This window comes from Sander vitreus, chromosome 4 (assembly GCF_031162955.1).
Source record: "Sander vitreus isolate 19-12246 chromosome 4, sanVit1, whole genome shotgun sequence".
NCBI lineage: Eukaryota > Metazoa > Chordata > Actinopteri > Perciformes > Percidae > Sander > Sander vitreus.
Window position 1 is genome coordinate 2,507,446 of NC_135858.1, and position 26,556 is coordinate 2,534,001.

At 41.4% G+C, this 26,556-nt stretch overlaps 2 protein-coding genes across 2 annotated transcripts; one reads left to right on the forward strand and one right to left on the reverse strand.

The window, feature by feature from the left end:
• On the forward strand, positions 1–16,285 carry cdk5rap1 (CDK5 regulatory subunit associated protein 1). The gene is made up of 14 exons (XM_078247707.1): positions 1–503; positions 590–693; positions 775–809; positions 2,171–2,271; positions 2,349–2,559; positions 3,521–3,641; positions 5,971–6,201; positions 7,727–7,824; positions 7,955–8,010; positions 11,199–11,329; positions 11,475–11,624; positions 13,460–13,600; positions 15,077–15,216; positions 15,977–16,285. The coding sequence occupies exons 1-13, from the start codon at positions 221–223 to the stop codon at positions 15,209–15,211; spliced, it is 1,797 nt and encodes a 598-aa protein (XP_078103833.1). The 5' UTR covers positions 1–220; the 3' UTR covers positions 15,212–15,216; positions 15,977–16,285.
• On the reverse strand, positions 13,838–26,556 carry LOC144516441 (bactericidal permeability-increasing protein). The gene is made up of 16 exons (XM_078247708.1): positions 26,273–26,556; positions 24,031–24,138; positions 23,827–23,941; positions 23,601–23,732; positions 23,355–23,510; positions 23,174–23,237; positions 20,177–20,237; positions 20,006–20,097; positions 19,719–19,895; positions 19,575–19,634; positions 19,325–19,492; positions 18,905–18,972; positions 18,758–18,800; positions 18,613–18,676; positions 16,977–17,053; positions 13,838–16,879 (listed from the first exon to the last, which is right to left on the reverse strand). The coding sequence occupies exons 2-16, from the start codon at positions 24,131–24,133 to the stop codon at positions 16,838–16,840; spliced, it is 1,422 nt and encodes a 473-aa protein (XP_078103834.1). The 5' UTR covers positions 24,134–24,138; positions 26,273–26,556; the 3' UTR covers positions 13,838–16,837.

Sequence of the window (26,556 nt, forward strand, 5' to 3'; positions counted from 1 at the left end):
CATCTCTGAGTCTGGCTCCACATGACGAGTGTCCGTCTGAACGCAGCTAGCACTTACACCGTGACTTAACTTACGAGATAAACAGGGGGAATAATGTTAGCTAGTAAGTAGCGCTTAGAAAGTAGCTATATAGGGCATACGGTTGCTCAGTTAACGTTAGAGCTAAATCCGACAGGTAGCTGCTTAAGCCTTTGGTCGTGTAAGTTAGCTAAAGTTAAGCATGGAATACCTCAGGAAACCCTTATTTACCATTCCCCAACACTGGACTCCTCTCAGGTGTATCCAACCCAGATATTGTTCTAAATTAGCTAACACTAGTGTGACTCCAAGAGAGAGGAAGACAACTGTAAACAAGTTCAAGAGCCAGATATCCTCTGGTCCAAGTTTTCAGGATTTCATCAAAGGAGTCTCAGTTAATAAGACTTATAATGCTGCAGATGAAGAGTACTATGACAAACATAGTTATCTTTCTCAGGACTTGGAGATGGGGAATTCAAGGAAAGGTTAGTCTGCATCACTGACAGCCACCAAGTCAGTTGTGATTGTTTGGGACGAATGCTAAACTGGTGTTTTTGTGTTAATATTACAGTGTATTTTGAAACCTATGGATGTCAAATGAATGTAAACGACACAGAGATAGCCTGGTCCATACTACAGAGGAAGGGATATCAACGCACAGTTGACTTAAGTGAGGTAACAGAAGAGCTCTAAACTATTTTAACATCCATTTATGCCAAAACAGTTAACTGAAAAGAATAATCTTTGTGATTACAGGCAGACGTTGTCCTTCTGGTAACATGCTCCATAAGGTAAATTCATGTTACAACCTTATGTTTTTAGGAATAACTTCAAAAATGGCTGTTTTGAGTTTTACAATTGTTTAAATGTCCCATGGCATGAAAATGTCACTTTATGAGGTTTTTTTAAATGTCCCATGGCATGAATATTTCACTTTCTGAGGTTTTTGAACATTACTATGCGTTCCCCCAGCCTGCCTATGGTCCCCCAGTGGCTAGAAATGGCGATAGGTGTAAACCGAGCCCTGGGTATCCTGCTCTGCCTTTGAGAAAATGAAAGCTCAGATGGACAATCTGGAATCTTCCCTTTATGACGTCATAAGGGGAAAGGTTACCTCCCCTTTCTCTGCTTTGCCCGCCCAGAGAATTTGGCCCCCCCATGAGAGAGAGAGAGAGAGAGAGAGAGAGAGAGAGAGAGAGAGAGAGAGAGAGAGACATCATGGCTTGAAAACAAGCGAAGCATGGCAGTTGGTCAAGGCCCACACCACCTTGCCCCCCCTCTCTCCTCCTCAATAGCATTTAAAGCTACAGACACATAAATGGCACATCCTAAGGAAAGCTCATTGTGGGACTGGTTCTAGTGGCTGTAATTCTGCACCAAGGCTGAATTTCAGGAAAGAGACTTCAGATACAGTATTAGGGGACCACTAAGGCCTATATAAAAGAGACTTCAGATACAGTATTAGGGGACCACTAAGGTCTATATAAAAGAGACTTCAGATACAGTATTAGGGGACCACTAAGGCCTATATAAAAGAGACTTCAGATACAGTATTAGGGGGACCACTAAGGCCTATATAAAAGAGACTTCAGATACAGTATTAGGGGACCACTAAGGCCTATATAAAAGAGACTTCAGATACAGTATTAGGGGACCACTAAGGCCTATATAAAAGAGACTTCAGATACAGTATTAGGGGACCACTAAGGCCTATATAAAAGAGACTTCAGATACAGTATTAGGGGACCACTAAGGCCTATATAAAAGAGACTTCAGATACAGTATTAGGGGGACCACTAAGGTCTATATAAAAGAGACTTCAGATACAGTATTAGGGGACCACTAAGGCCTATATAAAAGAGACTTCAGATACAGTATTAGGGGACCACTAAGGCCTATATAAAAGAGACTTCAGATACAGTATTAGGGGACCACTAAGGTCTATATAAAAGAGACTTCAGATACAGTATTAGGGGACCACTAAGGCCTATATAAAAGAGACTTCAGATACAGTATTAGGGGACCACTAAGGCCTATATAAAAGAATCCAAAAAGCAGCATTTCATAGGACCTTTAACGTATTAAGGCTTCCATGAGACCACACAGTCTAAATCTGATGCACCAACTAATGGACATGCTTCTCTCTTAACAGAGAAAAAGCTGAACAAACTATTTGGAATAGACTACAACAACTAACGACTATGAAGAAGAGACGGTTAAAGACCCACACACCAATGAAAATTGGGATTTTAGGTAAGTTTACTTTTTTTTTTACATTTGACTGTATTCTGAGCCTAGAAGAAGATATATACATGGTTTTGTTTATCCAGGATGCATGGCAGAAAGGCTAAAGACAGAGCTTTTGGAGCGGGAGAAGCTTGTAGACGTTCTTGCTGGTCCAGACGCCTACCGGGACCTTCCCCGCCTCTTGACCGTAGCTGACGGAGGTCATCAGGCAAGCAATGTGCTGCTGTCGTTAGAGGAGACCTACGCTGACATCATGCCTGTACACCATGCTCCTCATGGATACAGTGCTTTTGTGTAAGTATGCAAATTGTTTACCGAGCAACTATGGTTTTTTGAACCCTCCAGTCTAGTCTGTATCGACGATGTTTCATATTCGGGATAGCTCCGTTGGGCGCCGGAAATTCCGCCGGATGTCCAACACCTTCCTCTGTCTCTGTGTTGGCGTTCTAAACTCCGGTGGATTTCTGAGGACTATGGTTAACTGCTCCTCAGATCTCTGCAGGGTAAATCCAGACAGCTAGCTAGACTATCTGTCCAATCCAGTCCCTCCAGAAAAATGTGATTATGCGATCGCATAATCAGCCGAAGTTTTTTTTTTTTCAAGTACGCCGCACTTTCGCTGCATAAATTGCTGAATTCTGCGCAAAATATGCGGGGCTTGCATGATTTCATAATCCCCGCATTTTTGTTGCAAAAAAGTCACACATATTTTAGCAGAAAGTTGAAAAATGTTGCGTTTACTTCACACGAGCAGCCGTTTTCCCCTGTTGCCATGGGAACGTTATGAAGTAATAATAATATATAACCCGCATATTCCATCGCATTTTTAAGAAAACGTCCCGCATAATCAAGGATTTTTGCCCGCAACAATCTATCTCAATCCCCCCAAAAAAAACTGCATTTTTCTGGAAGGACTGTCCAATCTGAGTTTTCTGTTGCACGACTGAAACAACCTTTGGACATACACAAAACAAGTTCCTTCCCGAGGCTATTTTTTAGAGGCACAGCTGCTCCGTCCGGCGCTTAGCGCCGCTTAAGACCATTGTGATTGGTTTAAAGAAATGCCAATAAACCAGAGCACGTTTTTCTCCCATCCTGGAGTGCTGTGTGGACTAGCCAGACCCTCCTCCGTAGCGCTGTGGAGGAAGGTCTGACAGTGCGAGACTACCCTCCACCCCACCTCCTTTCATTTTCTACAGCAACACCATGTCTTTACATTGCAACCTGATTTTGGGTGTGTCTTTTGGGTTGGCAGGTCCATCATGCGAGGCTGTGACAACATGTGCAGTTACTGCATCGTTCCCTTCACCCGAGGCAAAGAGAGGAGTCGACCTGTCAGCTCCATACTCGACGAAGTTCGTATGCTCTCTGATCAGGCAAGTTGTGACTTCAACACTGAAGTGTGTCAGTCAAATCCCAACACTTGTTTATAACACGTAGACCTGCACCAACAGCACTACTAGGGCTAGGGCTACTAAAGTATTTCTCTAATTCGGGAAGACTGCTACCTGAAATGTATGGCAATTATGAGAGAATCCGATAAAAACACATTATGATGAAAATCAAGACATATATGTATAAAAGCATGACAATCAATGAATTTAGTTTTTCATGAAATCATAAAACGCAACAGACGTGTAGCACAGAAAACAGGTAATTAATAAAAACAGTGTGACCAGTTATGTCATCATGATGACTGTCAAAAGGCTAAATGAAAGAGATGAGTCTTAAAATGGGAGGAGGAGGGAAGTCTAATAAGGGGAAACTCTTCTCACAATGGGAAATGCCACATCATTCATGGATTTTACCCAGGAGCATGGAATGAAGAGCAGTGATTGGTCAAGGGAGCGAGGAGGTCAGACATATACGCTGGTGCTAGTCCATGCGGTGCTTTAAAAAGTTAGATCAATGCAAGTCTGTGCCGTACAGTAATGTATATAATAGGTCAATAATTCCAGGTCTCCCTGACTAGTATGGCAAGAAAGGTGGGACGGAGAGAAGAAAGGGAGACACCTGTATAAAATTCAAAAAAGGAAAGAAAAAATACAGGAGAAAGGAAACCGTGTTGACAAGATTAAGGTTAGGGCACTGTGGACTAAAGAAAACGCTGAAGATGGTAGGGAAACACCAGACAGGTTTGTGTGAGGGATGTCAGGAAGAGGAGATAGTGGAGCATGTTTTAGTGGGTATGGGACACAGAGACCGATGATAATAGGGATACTTTGAGGGAATTAGGGGTGAAGAGAACACAGGGGTTTTTAATAGGATATGATGGGAAAACAGAACTAGGGTACTTAGTTGCTGACATGGATAGTATGGAGGATAAAATGTAGTTTAGGGTGTGTATATGTGAGGTTTCTTGAGTTTTCTTCCATTTTATTTTATTTTGAAGGGATTTAGAATGTAAGTCTATTGTCTGACCCACGCTTTGGAGCAGAAGGCGGCGGTAATGCACCATTAAGCTGGATGCCAACCGTCGTAAAACAAGAAGACTCCTCCTCCTCCTCCTCCTCTGAACCTGAAGTTGTTCTGTACCTCCTCGGTAGGGCTGGGCGATACAGAGAAAATCAGATATCACGATATTCTTGTCATGACCGAAAGAACAAGATCCAGGGTACAAGCGGCCGAAATGGGTTTCCTCAGGAGGGTGGCTGGCGTCTCCCTTAGAGATAGGGTGAGAAGCTCAGTTATCCGTGAGGAGCTCGGAGTAGAGCCGCTGCTCCTTTGCGCCGAAAGGAGCCAGTTGAGGTGGTTCGGGCATCTGGTAAGGATGCCCCCTGGGGCGCCTCCCTAGGGAGGTGTTCCAGGCACGCCCAGCTGGGAGGAGGCCTCGGGGAGACCCAGGACTAGGTTGAGGGATTATATCTCTAACCTGGCCTGGGAACGCCTCGGGATCCCCCAGTCGGAGCTGGTTAATGTGGCCCGGAAAGGGAAGTTTGGGGTCCCCTGCTGGAGCTGCTACCCCGCGACCCGACCCCGGATAAGCGGATGAAGATGGATGGATGGATGGGACGATATTCTTGACCAATTACCTAGATCTCGATATTGCGACGATATTGTATGGTTGACTGTTGGTGCTTTAACAAAATGTCATTTACACAATGCGATTTTTGAAATGATTTAATGACTTAGTGGGTAAAGGTAAATAGTAGAACAGCTGGAGCAGTCTAGTAAGTTCAGAAAATGACATCACTTCACTGTAATGTAGCCTGTAATGTAAACCAGGAAAAGACAACACTTACCATATTACGATATCCAAAATCTAAGACGATACCTAGTCTCATATCGCGATATCAATATAACATTGATATATTGCCCAGCCCTACTCCTCTGTGAAGGCCGTCTCAAAGCTCTCATTTCGTCCCCGAGGAGCGAGCATCGAGGAGCTATAGGCGAGGGTACACCGGCGCAGCCTTCCCGGAAGCCGTGCAGCTGAAGGAGTTGCTAACTCCGCCCACACAGCTGACAAATTCATGTGACGCTTCGGAGGAAAGGACGTCTCATCCCTCTAAAAACACATTTTGCTCGTTGCCTCTCTCCTCCGATGATTTCCTCATCAACATCGTCTCTCCCGGGCCTCCTCGGTGGGAGGGACTAAGACGCCAGGAAGGGAGGCAAGTGGAGGCTTCGAGGAGGAGATTTAAGTGCTATGGGACGTACCCCCTGACTAGTGTGTGTGTGTGTGGGGTGAATGTTTTGTTTCAGGGTGTGAAGGAGGTGACTTTGCTGGGTCAGAACGTCAACAGCTACAGAGACACGTCAGAAGAGCAGTTCTGTGGCTCCGACGTCACCAAGCTCAGCCAGGGGTTTCAGACCGTCTACAGAAGCAAACAGGGAGGCCTGCGCTTCTCCGACCTGCTGGACCGAGTGTCGCGCATCGATCCCGACATGAGGATCCGATTCACCTCCCCCCATCCCAAGGATTTTCCTGATGAGGTACATGATGACACTTTACCCGCTGAATACGCATTCTCAAAAGCACTGAATCTCATTACAACCCGGTGCAGATACATAGATGTTTAGCAAAGTGTCGTTTTTATAGTTTGATCTTGATCATATGAGTTTAGTTTTGATCACATTTTACAAGAAAACCCTTTTCCCAACACCTTCCAGACTGCTCTCATGAAGTGGCGTATGTTTGACACGCCAATTCGTATTATTGGCGTGTTATCAAGACGCATACTCGCTTTGTAGCGTGTTTATCAACGCCGTTTGGCGTCCATTGACTTACATTACCTTGCGATTGCGTGTGAATTGACGCCGTAGCGAGTAGTATGAAAGGGCGAAAATCCACGTAGGGAGGTTGGTCGGGGGGGAGGATGGGTCAAACACAGGACGTTCACCCAGGAGACCGGGGGTCGTGTCCTGTGTGTGACTTCGTCTCCCGCGTGTAGTGTTTCCTTTCCACGTTTTTTTGTTTTCTTAAACCCAACCAGTTCTTCTTTTCCTAATCCCAACCGTTTCCTCTTTTCCTAAACCGTAGCCTCGCGATAACACGCCACATGGCTTTAGATGTTGATGTCTTTTTTTTCAGTTTGATCACATTTTTTATATTAACATATTTTATTGAGATCAGAATCAAGTTTTGAAAATAGACATTTTGTACAGTTTAGATTTTAAACAGAAAAAGACACAAAAGACAACATTACAGAGCACAACATATTGTACATAAAAGGCAAAGAGAAAGAAACAAAGAATAAATAAATAAAATAAGGCACACAACTCACCCACCCCACCCCACCATGGCTTAGTTGGAATAATATGCATACATACAAAATATAACAGAACTTTAGTTAGTCTGCGAAATATGATAGAAAAGGCAGCCATATACGGAAAAAGTTATCAGTGTCACCTCTCATCGTGTACTTAATTTTCTCGAGTTTCGAGAAAAACAACATCTTTGAGCCACCGTGAAACTGAAGGAGGGTTTGGAGACTTCCACTGTGAGAGAATTTGACGGCTAGTAAAGATGTGGAACTAAGAATTTCTTTCTGTGCCAAAATTAGTCGATCTGACTGGCCTGGAATCCCAAAAATAGCAATTAAGGGGCACGGTTGAAAATCTATTCCTTATATAATAATTTATAATTGAAATTGTGTTGAAATAACCTGACCAGAAATTGTGTAAGCGTGGACAAAGGAAAAACATGTGGCTCAGGTGGCAATGTGGGTTCAGACATCTGTCACACTTATCCTCTGCTTCTGGGAAAATAACAGTGACAGTTTTGATTTTAAAAAGTGGACCCTATGTACAACCTGAAAATGAATCGGCCCAAGACGTGCACAAGATGACACAGCACTCAGTCCATCAACAACTTTCTGCCACCACTCGTCAGTAAATTGGAGTCCCAGTTCCCCCTCCCAAGCAGCCTTTAGTTTGATCACATTTTTGCAAGAAAACCGTGCCACTATCTGTGGAGGATTCCCTTTATTAAACCTGCTCCGTGTGCTGGTGTTTGCAGGTTTTGCATCTGATTGCGGAGCGAAGGAACATTTGTAAGCAGATCCACCTTCCGGCCCAAAGTGGCAGCAGCGCGGTCCTCAAAGCAATGCGTCGTGGGTAAGACACCGCTATGCTTTTCCCCCAAACTAAATCATGAAAGCATTTCTGTTCGTAAAGTTGTTGGTGAAGCCCCTTAAAATGTCATCATGTGTTCTAATAGCATGTATTTTCTTCTAAAAATGTCCAGCTACACGAGAGAGGCCTATCTCGATCTTGTGAAGAACATCAAGAGAATTATCCCAGGTAGGTTTGAATTTGCACTTTTTAATTAGCAATGATGGCAAGAATACTAAAATATGTTAAAAGTACTGTTAATTTTAAGAAATTTCAGTCAACTAAAAAGCAACATTACTTGTGTAAAAATGTACTTTGATGAAAGTAAAAAAGAGGTCATTTAAAATGTACTCTGTGTTTGTGTAAGCCACGTGTCCAAACCAACAACAAATTCTCTTTTTCATTCAGCTTGTGCGTACAACTGATCATCAACTATGAACATGCAACCACCTTCCTCAGTATAGCTTTAAATGAACTACAGCAGGATCCACCGTGAGCATTTTTAGCTCGACCCAGCATACATCTGTTTGTCACGCAACACTTTGGGGGTGTTTGATTTTGGTCACTTAGCGTGCTCATGACTGAGAAACATTTCTGTTAAACTGCGTTTCCATTGTAGCCGTTCCGTATTTGCCAGATTGTGTGTTTACATTGACATAACCAGTGTTGGAAGAAGTATTTAGATAGTTTTCTTGAAGTGCTCATATTCTGCTCATTTTCAGGTTCATAATTGTATTTAGAGGTTATATCAGAATAGGTTTACATGGTTTAATTTTCAAAAAACACCATCTTTTTGTTGTACTGCACATTGCTGCAGCTCCTCTTTTCACCCTGTGTGTTGAGCTCTCTGTTTTAGCTACAGCGTGAGGCATCTCACTTCTGTTCCATCTTTGTTGGGAGTCGCACATGTGCAGTAGCTAGGTAAGGACTACTAGCCAGTCAGAAGCAGAGTATGAGGGCGTGCTACGCTAGCAGCTAGGCGAGCATTATAACGCGTGTTGAGGATGCACTTTTGTCTCTGAAGTAAAGGCTGGACTACAATAGAGCAGTTTGAAGCAGTTTGTGAACAGTGTTTTCTGTGTGAGATGGTAACTCACCTTTTTCACTTTGTAAACCTATAACATGCACAAAAAGATATATATATATATATATATATATATATATATATATATATATATATATATATATATATATATATAACGGAAACGGAAAAAGCCAAAAAGCATAATATGAGCACTTTAAGTAAAAGTACTAATACAACACTGTAAGAATACTCTGTTACAAGTAAAAGTTCTGCATTGAAAATGTTACTTAAGTAAAAGTATAGTAAGTATCATCAGGAAAATGTGCTTAAAGTATTAAAAGTAAAAGTTAAATAGTAAAAATAAAATTAAAAGTAAAAATTTTAGAAAGTGTAAAGGATCCAAACAGTTGTGTGTTTAATGGTCTAATCATTCCAGCTGGACTTGTAGGCCGTTATATTGTTGGCTAGTTTACTTTATACGGTACTAAAACATCAGATTTTATAAACTACATGTGTTATGTGTGCAGGAATCTTAAAGGGGTGATAGAATGATTATATAGGGTATTTCACACTGTTCTTTAAGGTCTCCTAATAACGTATGTAACATTGGTTGGGCTGAAAATTGCCCGAATGCTATTTTATTAGGCCCTTAACTACCCTGTGAATATGGCTCTATTTGGAACAACAGCTTTTCTTCCAAATATGGTATGCTCATGAATATTTAGATGAGCTGCACGCTGATTGGTTTGAGCGAACCCCATAGAAACACATTGGAGACGAGACAGCAGGTCTTATATTTGAGCCACTGCAAAGTTATACGTTGTTTGTCGTTATTAAATTCACTTCTGAGACTTTTTTATGCGAGAAATCAACTGTATAAAACTCAAATATGGGCCGTTTTATGAAAATTGATGGCTAATTGCAAATTTGGTAAGACGTGTCGGACTTTAGGAGCTCCACACAGTCTGACGAGAAAACGGCAACCTCCATACCCAGTGAAAGTCACCGTTTCTCAGCTACTGGACTACTGGGGCTCCGCGGAGCTGCCAGCATAACTAGAGTATATTTAGTTTGAATTTCATCACGCCACTTATAGAACATCTACCCCAAGGTCTTATAAAGCTAACAATGGTGTCCGATTTCATTTTAATGCATTTTTGTGAACATTAGGGATTTCGTTAGCTGCTACTGTCCCTTCAATCCTCTGAATCGTGGCTAGCTGCAGGCCCTGGAGCTCCATCAGGGCCTCGGCATTTTGTAGTCCAGTAACCCAGAACCGGTGACTTTGCGCAGGTATGGAGCGCCGCGGGCTTCCCTTCGTGACTGAGATCCAGCTAGCTCACAGCGAGTCTATGAAGTAGGACACGCCGGGCGGCGAGGCAGCACCGGCCGCTGTCACGTAGCCTGCTGAGCTCCTGCTGAACTGCGACACACAGTCGGACAAAATTTGCAATTAGCCATTAATTTTCGTAAAACGGCTCATATTTGACCTCTACATAGTCCACATTTCTCACTTAAAAAAAGTCTCAGAAGTGAATTTAGTAATTAAATAGCGGACCTCTGGAGATCTGCATGACCTAGCTAGATTCAGAAGACTAAGCTGACCTCAGGTCAGTGGTGTAGCCTATGCAAATGTTGGGGCGTGACAAAGACTAGGAGTTGAGATGCTGACGTCAGCTTCCAGCTTTGTTCAGACTCGCCCGTTTTCTGCGGCAGTTTCAAAATGTGAGATTGCAGAGGATAGGGGTATCAATGGGATGGATGGATTTTGAGCTGCTATGTATGTCCTATTTACCCACCGAACTGTCGTTATTCAACTATGACGAGGTAAAATCAGTTTTGCATTCTATCACCCCTTTAACGTGTACAGTTACTAAAGCTGTCAGATGAATGTAGTGGAGTAAAAAGTACAATATTTCTCTCTAAAATGTAGCGTAGTAGAAGTAGGAAGTGGCATGAAAAGACAAGACTCAAGTGAAGTACCTCAAATGTGTACTTAAGTACAGTACTTGAGTAAATATACTTGGTTACATTCCACCACTGGACATAACCCATGATCCAAGTATTAGCCCATGAACCCCAGCAGGCTCTCTGTAACGGATGTGACTTCAAATGTTGCAAAGTTTGATATTTGATATTTATTTCTTGTACGAGGAATACCTCTTGAGATGTGTCACCTCATTTTGGAGAGGGTCCTCGGTAGGACTGGACAGTACAGAAGACAAGACATTGCAGTACAACATACACATTCACTCACATACAAGCTCCCCCTAGACCCATCGTTGACAACTAATTGATGAATCTTTGCAGCTCTAGGTCTTTGTTTAACATTATTGGCCTGTCTGTGTTTCAGAGGTCAGTCTCAGCAGTGACTTCATCTCAGGCTTCTGTGGTGAAACCGAGGACGACCAGCAGCAGACTCTGTCTCTGATCAGAGAGGTGGGCTACAATGTGGGATTCCTGTTCGCCTACAGTATGAGAAAGGTGAGCTCTTGTGGCTTTGTAACGTACATTTCTGTATTTCAGAATGAAATCCAAGCTGTTATTTTTGAGCGTTCTCTTCAGTCGCCCCGTAAGCGATCGAGTTTTAATTTCTTTTTGTGACCGCCCTTTTGGTTGTCGTACTCAGAAAACCCACGCCTTCCATCGGCTACAAGATGACGTGCCAGCTGAGGTGAAGCAGCAGAGACTGGAGGAGTGTATCAGTGTATTCAGAGAGGAAGCTGCACGGGTCAACGCTGCTCTCATCGGCAGCACACAGCTTGTCCTGGTGGAGGGAGTGAGTACTGCACACATGACTGGCACATCCTTCAAAGGATATTTGGTTTAGAATATGCATGAGTGGATATTATACCTATATAATACACCTATAATGGCACTTACCCACTGCCAGTACCAGCTCTGCTCGGCTCGGCTTGACTCGGCGCCCCGTCCTCCATTTTCCATTGCAGGTTTAGTACCGCCTCATGCTTATAGCGTGATAGCGTGATAGCGACGCCGCAGGAAACTGCCGTGACCTAAAGCGACACACACACAAAACGTCGAAGGTGCAGACTGATTTCATTAAGTGGCGTATGTTTGACACGCCAATTCGTATGCCATTGTGGCGTGTTATCAGGACGCATACTCGCTTTTTAGCTTGTTTATCAACGCCGTTTGGCCTCCATTGACTTACATTACCTTGCGATTGCGTGTGAATTTACTCCGTAGCGAGTTGTATGAAAGGGCGAAAATCCGCGTAGGGAGGTTGGTCGGGATGGAGGATGGGTCAAACACAGGACTAACACCCAGGAGACCGGGGGTCGTGTCCCGCGTGTTACGTTTCCTAAACTCAACCGTCAAGACAACACGCCACTTGCACCATGTTTACGCATAGTCATGATATCGCGTCAGAAGGTGTGTTGTTTTTGATTCTCGGCATGTGGCTGTTTGTCAGAAGACACATTTAGTTTCAAAAGAAGCTGGAGGCAGCAAAAACCCACCGCTGGCTAAACTATTTAAAAATGGCGGGTTTGTTCAGGACACCCCCGTCTGTCACTAGCAAGGATGACGCAGTGATTAGTACCGATTCTCACCGACCAATCAGTAGTCTGCAGGTTTTCACGTCACCTTTTGCTATCGCCTCAGCTCGCTTGGAACCTGGACGGAGGTGATACTACAAAAAAGTACCTGTTAGCTAGTACCAGGGACTTTTTGTCACAATGGAAAACCAAAAAAGGCGAATCGAGCAGGTACCATGTAATGGAAAAACGCCATAAGTGTATCACCCTAAACATGAAAATAGAATGTTTACCCCAACACATATTTTATTAATTTGCCTCAGAAAATAAATCCAGACAACAAAGATACCGCTGCCTGTCTGTACGTCTACCTGTGTTAAAGATAGCTTAGCTTTGGCCAGTTTTTGAGAAAATTGAAATGGAAGATGGGTGTAATAATCATAGCCTCATTGTTTTTAGCCATGCTAGTCAATGTCGGTCTCTTGGTCGGTCCACTGCTTTGATTCAGACTGAACTATTTCAACAACTATTGGATGGATTTCCACAATTATTCATGGTGCCCAAAGTAGGGCTGGGCGATACGGAGAAAATCATATATCACGATATTTTTGACCAAATACCTCGATATCGATACCGCAACGATATTGTAGTGTTGACTATTGGTGTTTTCACAAAATATTTACACAATGAGATTTTTGATAAATAATCATCAGTAATGTGGATATAATGGCAAATAGCTAGAACAGTCTGGTAAGTTCAGGAAATGACATCACTTTACTGTAATGCAGCTTTTAAAACCACGAAAAGACAACACTCATGCCATATTACGATATCCAAAATCTAAGACGATATCTAGTCTCATATCACGATATCTATATAATATCGATATATTGCCCAGCTCTAGCCCCAAAGGATGAATCCAAGTGATCCCCTGACTTTTCCTCTAGCGCCACCATGATGTGCACATTTGTGGTTTTATTCGAAAAGTCTCAACAACTATCGATTGACTGGCACAAAAAATCGGTCAAAGTACTAGTTCTGTACCACTGTACTGTGTCACCATAACACAGTAGGAAGGCAACACTGCTCATCTCTGGTTCCCATTTTTATGCAGGAAAGTAAAAGATCTGCCAAGGACTTGTGTGGGAGAACCGATGGCAATATGAAAGTGATTTTCCCCAAAGAGGATGTTGCTGTTCGGCCTGCAGAATCCAACACTGCATCAGTCAATGCTGGAGACTACCTGCTGGTGAAGGTAGGGTCTGGTACATCTCTCAAGAGTCGTCCCATTTTAAAATGTTAAAATAGAGCCTGTCTTATTACCGCCGATATTATGAGTAGATTGTTCTTTATTACAGATATATTGGTATATGTTGGCTGATAAATATGTTGCAGTACAGAAATGCCAAATATATGTTTATGGTCATTTAGAAACTTTGCCACAGTTGCATAGTATTTCCAGCAGAGAGTACTGACAAGTTTATTTTTCATCTGTTAAATGTCCCGCTCACTGCAGTACATATCTTTGTCACAATTCCTCAATAACCACATATAAAGGCCCTGAAAACGCATTTTCTCAATCAGCTTCTTAGGATATATCGGGCATCGTCGTATATCGGACCGCTGTCCGGATCCGGAGAAAGTTATGGTTCTATCCAAACCTGTGACTAATTTCTGATTTAAATATGGATAATACATGATTATCTTCATGAAGCGTTGCTTTATTCCGACGGCCTTGGCTTGAATCAGGATTTAGAAACATTTGAATTAGAATCTGATGTAGAGTTGACTGGTCGTGTGTTCACTAGGGCTGGGAATCGTTCAAAAATGTTCGGTACCGATACCAATACTTCCTAAACGATACTTTTTTTCGATACCAATTTTATAAAACAAAAAGAAATTACAACATTACACATTACGGCACAAATCTTTTTATTTATTTTTCAGCTCTTACTACGTGAGCCCAGTCTCTCTCTGTGTAACGTAGAGTTTTCCCTGCGTGTCTCTACGACGTGCAACGTTAGACAGCCAATCACAGACATTATTAGGTCTTGGTAGAAGCACGCTGCGTGCTTATTGGTTCACTGACGCTGATGAGATGTACTCCTCAGGTATTGAAATTGGGTATTGAATGACGAGGCATTGATCGGTACCCAGCCCTAGAGGTCACGGTAAGTCAGTTAAATCTGATCAAACCACACGCAAGCAGTCCTACTGAAGCAGATGAGATGATTAATAAAGTCAGTCAGTAATGAATATTTGTTTATAGAGAAACACTTCAGATTTGAAGCCAAGTTTTCAGGGGCTTTAAATGTTTACATTGTTTTTATGTTGAAAAAATAAATACAATTGATGTATTGTTATCTGAAATATTATTATTATTGCTATTGCCCTAAAAATCTATTAATTCTAAGGCTCTTTTTCAAATATTGGGAACATTTACAGTACAAAAACATGTTTGGAAGTACACATCCTAAAATGAAAAATTCATCGCAGGTGTTCAGATGGAGGCAGACTCATGTCTAGCTGTGACACACCAACCATCATTAAAAAAAACAAAAATGGGTCAAGTTGGGTCAAAATGGGACACTGTTTTTCCTAGCATGGAAAAACAGTGTCCTGCCAGCCATTTTAACAATCATCACAGTCCCGAGCTACAAGGCATTATCTGCTTCAAAGAGTTCATCATTTAATCATTCGTTGTTCGATGTTTTGTGTCTTTTAAATATAGATATTGTCGGCCAACTCCCAGAGCCTGAAAGGCAGAGCCCTTAGTCACGGCTCCCTGAGAGGCACAGCGCAGCACTACGGGACCCTGCCAAGGCACCAGCTTGGTGAACATGTGGCCTCAGACACAACTGATTGACACAGGTGACACAGCAGGAAACATTGTTATTGTCCGGTAAAACTAGCACACATGCCTTCTTTTCTTAAATTACTTTGAAGACACATGGAGGCTGTTTTTACATTGGACTGTTAGACTGGATTGGACATGTTCATTTTACAGTCAGGAACTGACTTTGTTACTGTACTTTTTAGTAGTAATAGTAGTAGTAGTAATTTTCACGTATCTGTACTTTACTTCGTTATTTATATCTCTGGAAACTTTTACTTTTACTCCACTACATTTCCTAAATAAAATGTCTACTTTTACTCCACTACATCTCCCCTAAGCGTCTTAGTTACTCGTTACTACAAAATAAAATCTGAAGAAATTTGTTACACTGGAAAAAAAGGTTTATTTAATCACTGCTCCTAGATTGCAAGATAATGCTCCATTCCAGTTGGTGACGTAATGGCTGTTTGTTGCAAAGCAAAAACATAGGCCAAAACTAAAGCAGAAGAGATTGAAGCATAATGACTCATAGTGGTATGGAAGCACCTGGTGCTGGCTCTGCCGCCATGGTAACAGACGATGACGACAGTGGTGATGACGATGACGTTGCACGCCTTTGGCCATAATCAAAAGTTTTTTTTACTTTTACTTCTGAATTTAATATCAGAAAATTACTTTTGATACTTAAGTACAGTAAACATCAGATACTTTAAGTCTTTTATTCAAGTAATATTCTAAAAAGTGACTTTAAAGGAACACGCCGACTTATTACGACTTTGTCTTATTCCATTTCAGATCCTGGAACCTCCTGGATCTGTGCTAGGCTAAGCTAGCGCTGGGGGCGTCAGACAGAGTTGAGACACGCACGGAGATGAGAAGGGCGTGTATGGACTTATCTAACTCTGGGGGATACGGTGAATAAGCTTAAGTCCCAATAAGTCGGCGTGTTCCTTTAACTTCTACCAAAGTCATACTTTTACTCAAGTATTGCTTTCAAGTACTATATACAAGACTGGTCAGGACTAAGTATGCATGTTGAACTGCTTAAGATGCTGAAACTGGTTTGGATGATCTAAATTATAATGTTTTGGTTGATACATTTAACTGCGACTGATTTCTTTTGTCTGTTGCTTGATTGATGTCATGGCACTTCTCTCCAAACTGCAGTAAAAATGTCACGGATCAGCACATTTGTAAAATCGCTCTGTGAGCTACAAAGGCAGAAATGGAGACAATTTTTCTTAAAGTCAGCAGCAGAAACGGCCGTGAGTGATCTGCTTGGAAGGAGCATGTTATTTAAAAAAAAAAAAAAAGCTGATTGTGGTGACGACAGCAAACTGTGTCCTGTTGTCCTGTGACACGACTGCAGTAAACCCTGTTGGGAAAAGTTCACTGCTCCCATCTACATTTAATATGTAGAAAAAAACCTGATCTGAGTTGACATTTAAATTTTTTTTCATAAAGAACAGAACTGTAATAAAAAACCATTAGACTATACCCAAATGCAAACAGGAGATCTGCATTTCTCAGGCTCGTAGTAGAAGTAATATTTGTACATCATTCAGTTTTTTATTTCTCTCAGGTAGTTGAACTCTGGCTGTGGTTGTGTCTTCATGGCGGCATGAAATGAATTCTGTGAGTTTCCAGAAATGCTGTTCAGCCCATGAACTGAACATCTGTCCCAATCAGCATATAGTCCTTGAGAAAAATAAAGCACAGTAATAATATGTTATTGGCCCTGTTTATATAATAAATGCTCAAATGCAGTTTTTATAGAAGATATCCAGTCTCTGACCTTTAGGACCTGTAGCTGAGTGTTCACAAGCTTCATCTTTCCAAGTGTAGGAAGTGGGTATCCCTTTGCAAGTTGAACTATGAAGCAAAATGCATACATTTAGATAAACTACTCACAAAATCCAAGGTGGCAAACATTATGGTGATTAAAAAAAGCAGGGGTTTTATAATAAAGGTAGAGTGTGGAACTTTTATCTGTTACATTCAAGCCCTTTCCAAACAAGTTCACACAATGCTGGTTAGCCCTGTCACCGCCAGGGAACGCTCTCTGTATTACATGATGCCAATACAGCGTATTTGTACTCTGAAAGAGTAGTTAACCTTCATGACAAAATTTGCAGTGGCAATGAAGCTGAAATACCTCATCAGGTGTCACAATCTAAAGGGTTCACAGAATACAGTGTAACGTTTTTCTTTGGTGAAAGAAAACTTACCAGAAAAACAAATCTACAGAAAGAAGACGAAACCTTAACATGGATAGTTCCAGGATAATATGTTTTTGTATGGAAAAACAACAAAAATATAGCTACTAATGTGATAGGGCTGTGGGGGGTACATCTAGTCTCGCTTTGCCAGACCCTCCTCCAAAGGGCGCTGAAGGAGGGTCTGGCTACTCCACATAGCAATCGGGATGGGAGGAAAACGTGCTCTGGTTTAGTGGCAGTTCTTTAAACCAATCAGAATCGTCATGGGCGGTGCTAAACTCCCGGAAGTGGAACGCGAAGGATATAGACCAGGGTACATCAGACAAAACACAGGACTTTCACCCAGGAGGGCTGGGATCGTGTCCTGTGTGTGGCGTTTATAAAACTTTTTTTTTTTTTTTTTTAATAAAGCCTTCCCCAATGTTCTTTTCCTAAACCCAACCGTTTATTGTTTTCCTAAGCGTTTGACGTTGGTCACCGTCGTGTTTTTGTAATTTTTTTTGTGTTCCTAAAGCCTTTCTCAATGTCCTTTCCCTAAACCCAACCTTTTTTTTTACACGCGTGTGACGTTCTCGCAATAGCATGGCACGTTCTCACGATAACACGCGTGTATGTTTACATTCACTGTATACAGCGTAGACATACACGTGGATAGCTCAAAATGCGTACAAATAACACGCCATTTGGCTTTAGGAAAGTGGCGTGTATGTTTACGCAAAGTCATGATGCCATGTTGGATTTGAAACTTAAAGGAGCAGTGTGTAGAATTAGGTACCATCTAGCGGTGAGGTTGTAGTATGGAACCAACTGAATACCTCTCCTCTTTCCAAGCATGTAAAGAACGTACAGGGGCCTCTCTAGAGCCATTCTTTCGTTTGTCCGTTCTGGGCTATTGTAGAAACATGGCGAACTCCGTTAAAGAGGACCCTCTCTCTCTGTAGATGTGAATATGAAGAGTTCATTCTAAGCTAACGAAAACACGATTCTTAGTTTCAGGTGATTGTACACAGTTATGAATATTATATTCCGTTTCTGCCAATAGATCCCCTTACAACCTACACCCTGCACACTGCTCCTTTATATCAGAATCCAACAAATGACCCCGTAAACTCCCATTTGATCTGCATGCAACAACCCGAGTACATGACATGGCACCTAGTTCATATAGAGTGGAACTAGATAGAGTGGAGAACTGAAAATGCAAGAACTCACCATTGACTTTAGGTATCACTACCACTTTGAGGATCATTTGGAGGATGCTGTTGAGGGATTTGACCTGCAGGTTAGGGTTAGGGTTAGTTTGTTATGTTGGTACTGATGGTGAACACTGTGACTCGTGTTAGAATGCAGTTCTCACCTGAAACTCTCCCACATAACTTGTCCCCAGGGTCAGATCCATTCTGTGCAAATTAGGCAAAATTAGACTGTGACGTTCGTCTTTACAAGGACCTTTTGGTCCCAATTTTCTCTTGCTGGAACAAGTAGTGAGTTTTTAGAAACTCACTTGTTTAGGGTGACGGCTCCAGCCAGCCTCATTTCACTGACAAACAGTTGTACGCTGACACTGGTCTCCTGCAATGACAATATGGTGAGAAAGTGACCTACTCTGAACCACACAAATCGCTTTTTATCATGCCAGCAGGGGGCTGAGTGAGGTGGTGGCTTCTGGGGCTCCAGCCCCCAAATGTTTTCTCAAAAGCCCCGAATCTTTTAGGTTTTTAAAATAACTTGAACTTTGTGTCATTTGCCCTCAGTCTCTCTGACTGGACTGGCAAAACATTGGCGCTAAAGTTCTATTACTGGGGAAATATCACATTAATTCTGTGAACTATACTAAAAAATAGAGTTCAAGATTAGGTTTGGGCTGAGCCCCAGATGTTTACAACGTCTGGCTCTGCCCCTGGATGCCAGCTGTGTAACCTACCAAGTTTAGGACAAAGAGAGGGGAAAGTGTGGTATTGGCTTGGATAGCGTATGCCGTCACTGTGCCAGTCGCCTGAACTGTCACGTTGTTGGGTTCAAAAGTGATGACAGGACTTTTCACCGTCTTCACCAGCAGTTTCATCATCAGACCCGGGAAACGCGTGGCAATCTGAAAATACACCCGATACATTGCTGACAAAATTACCAATGAAGACTATACTAATTATAAAATCCATGGAATGTGTTGTCACCTGTGGGATGAAGGCTCCAAACGTTCTGGTGTTGAGTCGGATGGGAGAGCCTTGTGGGATCTGTTGTGACAGAGCCAGAAAGGTTGTAGATCAGTGACATCATGAAAGTAGATTCATGGAGGGAATCGGGAGGATGCAGCTCACCATATCATCAGTGATGTACAGGCTAAGGGCTCCAGCTGTGTTGTAGACGAAGGCCGCAGAGTTGGTGGTGAAGACAGACACGCCGATGTACAACATGTTGTTGATCTGGGGCGGCAGGGCAAAGGCTGCGGGGGAGAACGGAGGCTCCTGATGCTTCCCAATGTTGTAAAATTCGCCCTAAATGAATCAGAATAGTTGGGACATAACAATGACTGTCTTCTTCTTTATAACCAAGCTGAGGATTCAGATATTTAAAATGTACAGTACAATGATATACACTTCTTTACCTTCAAGCTGAAGTCTATAGAGGAATTTGACACTGTAGGTGATGACACCATGGAATATTCAATCTCTGCATACTGGTCCACCTTGGCTACAACTGCAGTAAGGTAGAAGGTCTCTCATATATCCAGCATTAATGAAACGTCCAATTATTTGACATAAATGTGATGTGTTACCATTGAGAGTTTTCAACTGAGGGTTCAAATCAGATACTGCATTGGCCACCAGAGGGCAGATCTGCAACAACAAAAAGACCAGAGAGAACAAACTTAGTGTGTTACACAGTGAGTTTTGATTGGAGACAACAATTCTTAAAATACCCCCAACATTGATACAGGCCACTTTAGACTACAACTGGTATCAGTAAACCAACAGCAGAAGAATAACTTCCTTTAAAAGAATGTTTAATTCACAATTACCACTATTTTGTGACGACGCCTAGTTTGTTGTTGAATTTAGACGAAAGTCTAAATGGAGATATTGACTGACTTTGATATTGATTTGTTTCTGTCAGGTCTGAAAGATTGCAGTTTCTTTGCACACTCTGTGAGAACTTCATATCAGTTCTGTTTTATAAGTGGCTGTATTCACACAACATCCTAGATTTAAAGGTTGCTTCTAACGGCGAGTTAAGTGCACAATTCGATGCCGAGTGAGTTTATAACGTGTTTTATTGTGAAGCACTTTGAGATTTTTATCTGTGAAAGGTGCTATACAAATAAACTTTACTTACTTACTACTTACTATTAGAGATGGCCCAATACCATTTTACCAGTGTGTCATATATTGTATTATGTTTTAACAACTGTATACTATCCTTGTATGGATGATATGATGTATAACAGCTGTATACTACTATCTCTGTATGGATATGATGTATAACAGCTGTATACTACTATCCCTGTATGGATGATATGATGTATAACAGCTGTATACTACTATCTCTGTATGGATATGATGTATAACAGCTGTATACTACTATCTCTGTATGGATATGATGTATAACAGCTGTATACTACTATCCCTGTATGGAGGATATGATGTATAACAGCTGTATACTACTATCCCTGTATGGATGATATGATGTATAACAGCTGTATACTACTATCTCTGTATGGATATGATGTATAACAGCTGTATACTACTATCTCTGTATGGATATGATGTATAACAGCTGTATACTACTATCTCTGTATGGATATGATGTATAACAGCTGTATACTACTATCTCTGTATGGATGATATGATGTATAACAGCTGTATACTACTATCTCTGTATGGATGATATGATGTATAACAGCTGTATACTACTATCTCTGTATGGATGATATGATGTATAACAGCTGTATACTACTATTCCTGTATGGATGATATGATGTATAACAGCTGTATACTACTATCTCTGTATGGATGATATGATGTATAACAGCTGTATACTACTATCCCTGTATGGATGATATGATGTATAACAGCTGTATACTACTATCCCTGTATGGATGATATGATGTATAACAGCTGTATACTACTATTCCTGTATGGATGATATGATGTATAACAGCTGTATACTACTATCTCTGTATGGATGATATGATGTATAACAGCTGTATACTACTATCCCTGTATGGATGATATGATGTATAACAGCTGTATACTACTATCTCTGTATGGATATGATGTATAACAGCTGTATACTACTATCTCTGTATGGATGATATGATGTATAACAGCTGTATACTACTATCCCTGTATGGATGATATGATGTATAACAGCTGTATACTGCTATCCCTGTATGGATGATATGATGTATAACAGCTGTATACTACTATTCCTGTATGGATGTGATATGATTTCTATCTTTGTTGTCAGTCTGGCTCAGGTTAAACTCTTTGTGAAACATGAACGCCCCAGAACGTTCTTTTATTTTACAGTTTGACTGTCAGTTATAACAGAAAAATAACATACATGAACTACTTTAACGTAGATTTTCTTTAGGGCTTTATTACGTGGTATCAGATCGGTGCATTAACTCCAGTACTTACTGATACAGATACCAGTGTTTTAGGCAGTATCGGAGCTGATACCGATACTGGTATCGGTATCGGAACATCACTAGTTACTATAAGGATCCAGTCAGCTCTCCAACAAACAGGAACCATCCATTAACACCAGAGATGATTGTTTGCACAACTCTGCACCACTGTGCACATGCACTTATGTCTCAGCATTCATTCATAAAACCAAAAATGCACTCTCCAGACCCAGTGGTAGATTATTTTGAGGTAGTTTACATGAGTATTGTCATTTTCTATATACTTCTTCTCCACTACAGTTATCTAATAGCTATCGTTATATGTATAACAAAACACACTCATTGTTGTAGATTACACCAGTGGTTTCCAACCCTTTTGGCTTGTAACTTCTTATACAGTATCAACAGATGTCTATAAGTTAAGTTGTTAGCAGTTCTACCAAAGGCTGATTTTCCCTCTAAACTTCTCGGATGGTTTCATTTAAATAACTGTTCAAGGTCCAAAGAGGTCAAATTATCCAATATTTCACAAAATTCAAAGATTAGAGGAAAGTATCGGAACTTTGTGTTATCTTCTTTCCTCCCCCAGTAATCATCTAACGGCCCCACAGATTTGTCTTGTGACCCTTTGGATGGGGCTCGACACTAGATTGGGAACCACTGCGCTTAACTAACAATGTGTTTAAAAAGAAAAAGGAACCAAGAGGAACTTTTGGCTGCATTTAGGAGGATTCCTTGCAGTCGAGTCCGAGTCAAGTCTCAAGTCCCCAGTGTTCGAGTCCAAATCCAAGTCTGAGTCACCAAAGAAGAGTCATGAGTCTAGAGAATAGCGACTCGAGTCTGAGTCCAGGACTCGAGTACTCTAGAACTGCCTATTAAACATAAAAGTAGTCAGAAACTTCATCAAACTTCCGAGTCCTATTTCATGAATGCTCAAGTCTAATTTCATAAATCCTCGAGCCCAAGTCCAATTCATCAGTGTGCGAGTCAAAGTCAAGTCACGAGTCCAGAGAATAGCGACTTGAGTCGGACTCAAATCCGAGTCTAGGACTCCAGTACTCCATCACTGATTCCTTGTACTTTTTGAATACAACCCCAGAAAGGAAGGGTGATGATCAGAAACAGTGTCTGGTTTGCCCTCACCTGTTTCTGCAGTGCATTTCGTAAAGCCTTATCAATGAAGTTTTTGAAGAGATTGTACAGCCAGCTGAAACATAAAGCACTCACAGGAATTAGATTATGCAACACGTCAAGCATGAAAAAACCCTCGCATTCCATTCCCTCACATGGGTTCAAACAAAGTGCACAGCAGCGTTTCTTTTACCTGGCTCCACCGTGGAATTTGATGCTCGCACTGCCGACAGTGGCCGCACAGCTGACACTACTGACCGCAGGTCGGCCCGTCTCATCGCTCTTAATGGCAATACTTGAAGTGATAGTGAGGTCATTGACATTCAAATCAAAAGAGCCGCTGTCCTTTCTGTTAAGAGAGAGGAGTCACTGCTGCAGCAGAAATGTCACAAAATGGATTTAACTATACTGTATTAGGAAGAAATCTTTTCTCACTCACATTATTTTGATGTATTTGACTCTCCAGTTTCCGTGCAGCTGGATGAAGGCGTTACCAATGGACAGTCTGACACCAGTCCCTGGCACCAAATCCAGCGCAGACTTCGGTAATCCCACATCCACTATTTGCATACTGGAAGAGACAAACATGCATGTTTGTAAAGGCACTTGGGATCCCAGTTTGCTAAATCATTTACAGCAGTGTTAGATAAAAACTGGTGCATTACTTCGACAGGCTGTACTTGACTTTGCCGATGGGAGACACCTCCTGTGACCCTGAAATATCTGGGACTTTGATGGTTTTGAGTTTCTGCTGGATCGAAACCATCCCCAGTTGTCTGCCTAACAAAATAAAAGGAAATTTGATGATGAAACTGTGGAGAGATCTGTGCTTTTCCAAATGAAAGAGTATAAATGTGCTGCACGCTTACCATATTCCAGGCCTTTTTCTGTTAGCTTGACCTCTACCCCAGGATTGGTGCCTAAAGTCATAGGGATTATAGCCACCAGAGCCAGCCAACAGCACAGGAACATCTTGACTGAGATAAAAAGGACAAAATCATCAGCAAAACTCTCATTTGTTTTATGAATATGACACCGTAAACCAAGCAACGTTTCTGCTTTTGTGATATGTTTGCTGTTCTGCATGCAATTTCTAGGAAGCATGCTTCCTCTTTTAGAGCAGTGCTTTTTCTTTGTATTATTGGTTTCTTAATAACTGATATATCCCATTCATAGGAGACAATTCTAATCTTACATTGCTTATGTCAGTGGCTTCTTCTTAAAGCACCTTCTTTTTAAAATACCTGTCCACATGTTCTTACTCTTCATGATCAAGACCATCTAAAATATAGTTTGCATGTGTAGCTCTTTGGTCATTTTTCAAATAATGTTAAAATGTGAAGTAAAAAAGTGAGGTCACATTTGTGGAAGGTTCTTTACTTCAAGTAAATAGACCAATATATTAAAGTAAAAATACTTCATCACAACGTTCTGCATTCAAAATCCTACGTAGGTTAAAAGTACAATAGTATTATCAACAAAATATACTTCTGATATATAAAGTAAAAATACTCGTACCACAGAAAAATTGGTCCTGTGACTAGCATATTTGATAAGAATTTATTAACATCTAAAGTGTGACAAGGGGCCACACACAGTTGTTTCCTAGATGTCACAAGCCATATAGTTTGGAAACCACTGATTTCACTTTACAAATATATTGTATTGAAAGGTGCTGTAGGTAGGATTGTGAAGATCCAGGACTTAGCCAAAAAATGTGAACATCGACAACTTCTCAGTCCCTCCCCCCCCTTTCTGCTAAAGCCCAAAACGGTCTCCTAAGCCCCTCCCCCCACAAGGGAGAATGAATGCGTGTGCATGAGCAGTGATTGACACGCAGTTAGACACCCCCCCCCCTGGCCCTGATTGGTGCATCTGAACAGTTAGACATCCCCCCCTCCCCCCCCCCGGCCCTGATTGGTGCATCTGAACAGGGAGCGGTGGATTTTTGCAGATCCCACTACAGGCTGTAGGTGGAGCCAGAGGAGACCTGGTTCATGTAGTTCTACTGGAACATAGGGTCAGTTTCAGCAAATATGACAGAAAGGTGGTTTTATAAGTCTTACCTACTGCACCTTTAATAAGCTTATCATATGTTTTTAAATATATAAATCTTAATCTGAAAAGTAACTCCACTGCAAATACATTTCATGTATTAAAAAGTTTAGTATTTCATTTTTTCCCTTTGAATGTGGTGCAGTAGAAGTATACAGTAGCAAAACAAAACGGGAAAAATCAAGTAAAGATCAAACTAAATTGTACTAAATGTATTTTCAACCACAGCCTTGGGTTGGGGAGGCCTGTGGAGAGCTGACTATCAGAGTGCTGTAGAGGAAACCACATGACTCCTGATAAGTCAGCAGGCAAGCCAGACTTTATTAAATTAGGCTGAAAATAAAGGCCCAGGCTGCCATTTTTGTCCATTTTGAATAGGGATATTTTAGTCAGCGTGGAAAGATTTTACAGACTTTTTGGAACAATCTGGTCATTGCATTTCAAGACACAATATTTCAGTGTCGGCAAATGATATGGCTTGAACATGCTGTTTTTTTACAATCAAGAGCTCCATCAGATGTTAAGGAAGAAAAAACTATTTTAACAATATTGTGCCCTTTTTTTGTGCCTGTGACGTTGCTTGAACTTTAGCATGTTGCATGTTCAAATTAACAGAGTTAGGCTCTGAACATGTTCGTGAACAGACTGAATGATATAGAGAGACTGAACTGACAAAATGCGAAACGTGACTACCAGTGGAAGTTTCCGTGTGGGTCAGGAGAGTAGAAAGAAAAGGTGCACTTTCATCAACAAATAAACCTGTGTAAACATGCTAGAAAAGAGCAAAAACACTCATCTCTATCTTTACATACTAAGACATCAGCACTTCATTCTGAAAGTAGTTATATTTCATGTAAATGTGGGTGCATCCCAAAATGATAGCAACACCTGTAATGTCATCAAAAGGACACACTGACAGTTTAAACCCACTGAGGTTAATGCGGTAAATATTTGGACCATCATTAGAAAGATTAAGCCTTGAGACCAAACGTAAGAAAATCTCCAGACTATATGGGGACAAAGTTCCCCATACGGTGAAAATACACCCGCTCTTACCTGAAGCAGCAGTTTGTCAGGTTTCTCCTGATGTTTTCAGTCAGACTGCTGAGCGGCAGAGTGAAAGGGGAAGGAAGGCGCATGGCCTGTAATTCACTTACTCAATCAAGAACTAAACTTGGCTAAGGGGACTGCCCCCAGATAAAGCAACAATAAGCAGACTTGGTATCTTCAGTGCTTCACTGTCCTGCTCTCTTATAGTCTCTTCAATATCACCAAATACCAACAGCTCCTATCTGAGTGTGCATAGGAAACAATCTCAGTGAAAGCTACAGTTCTAAAAG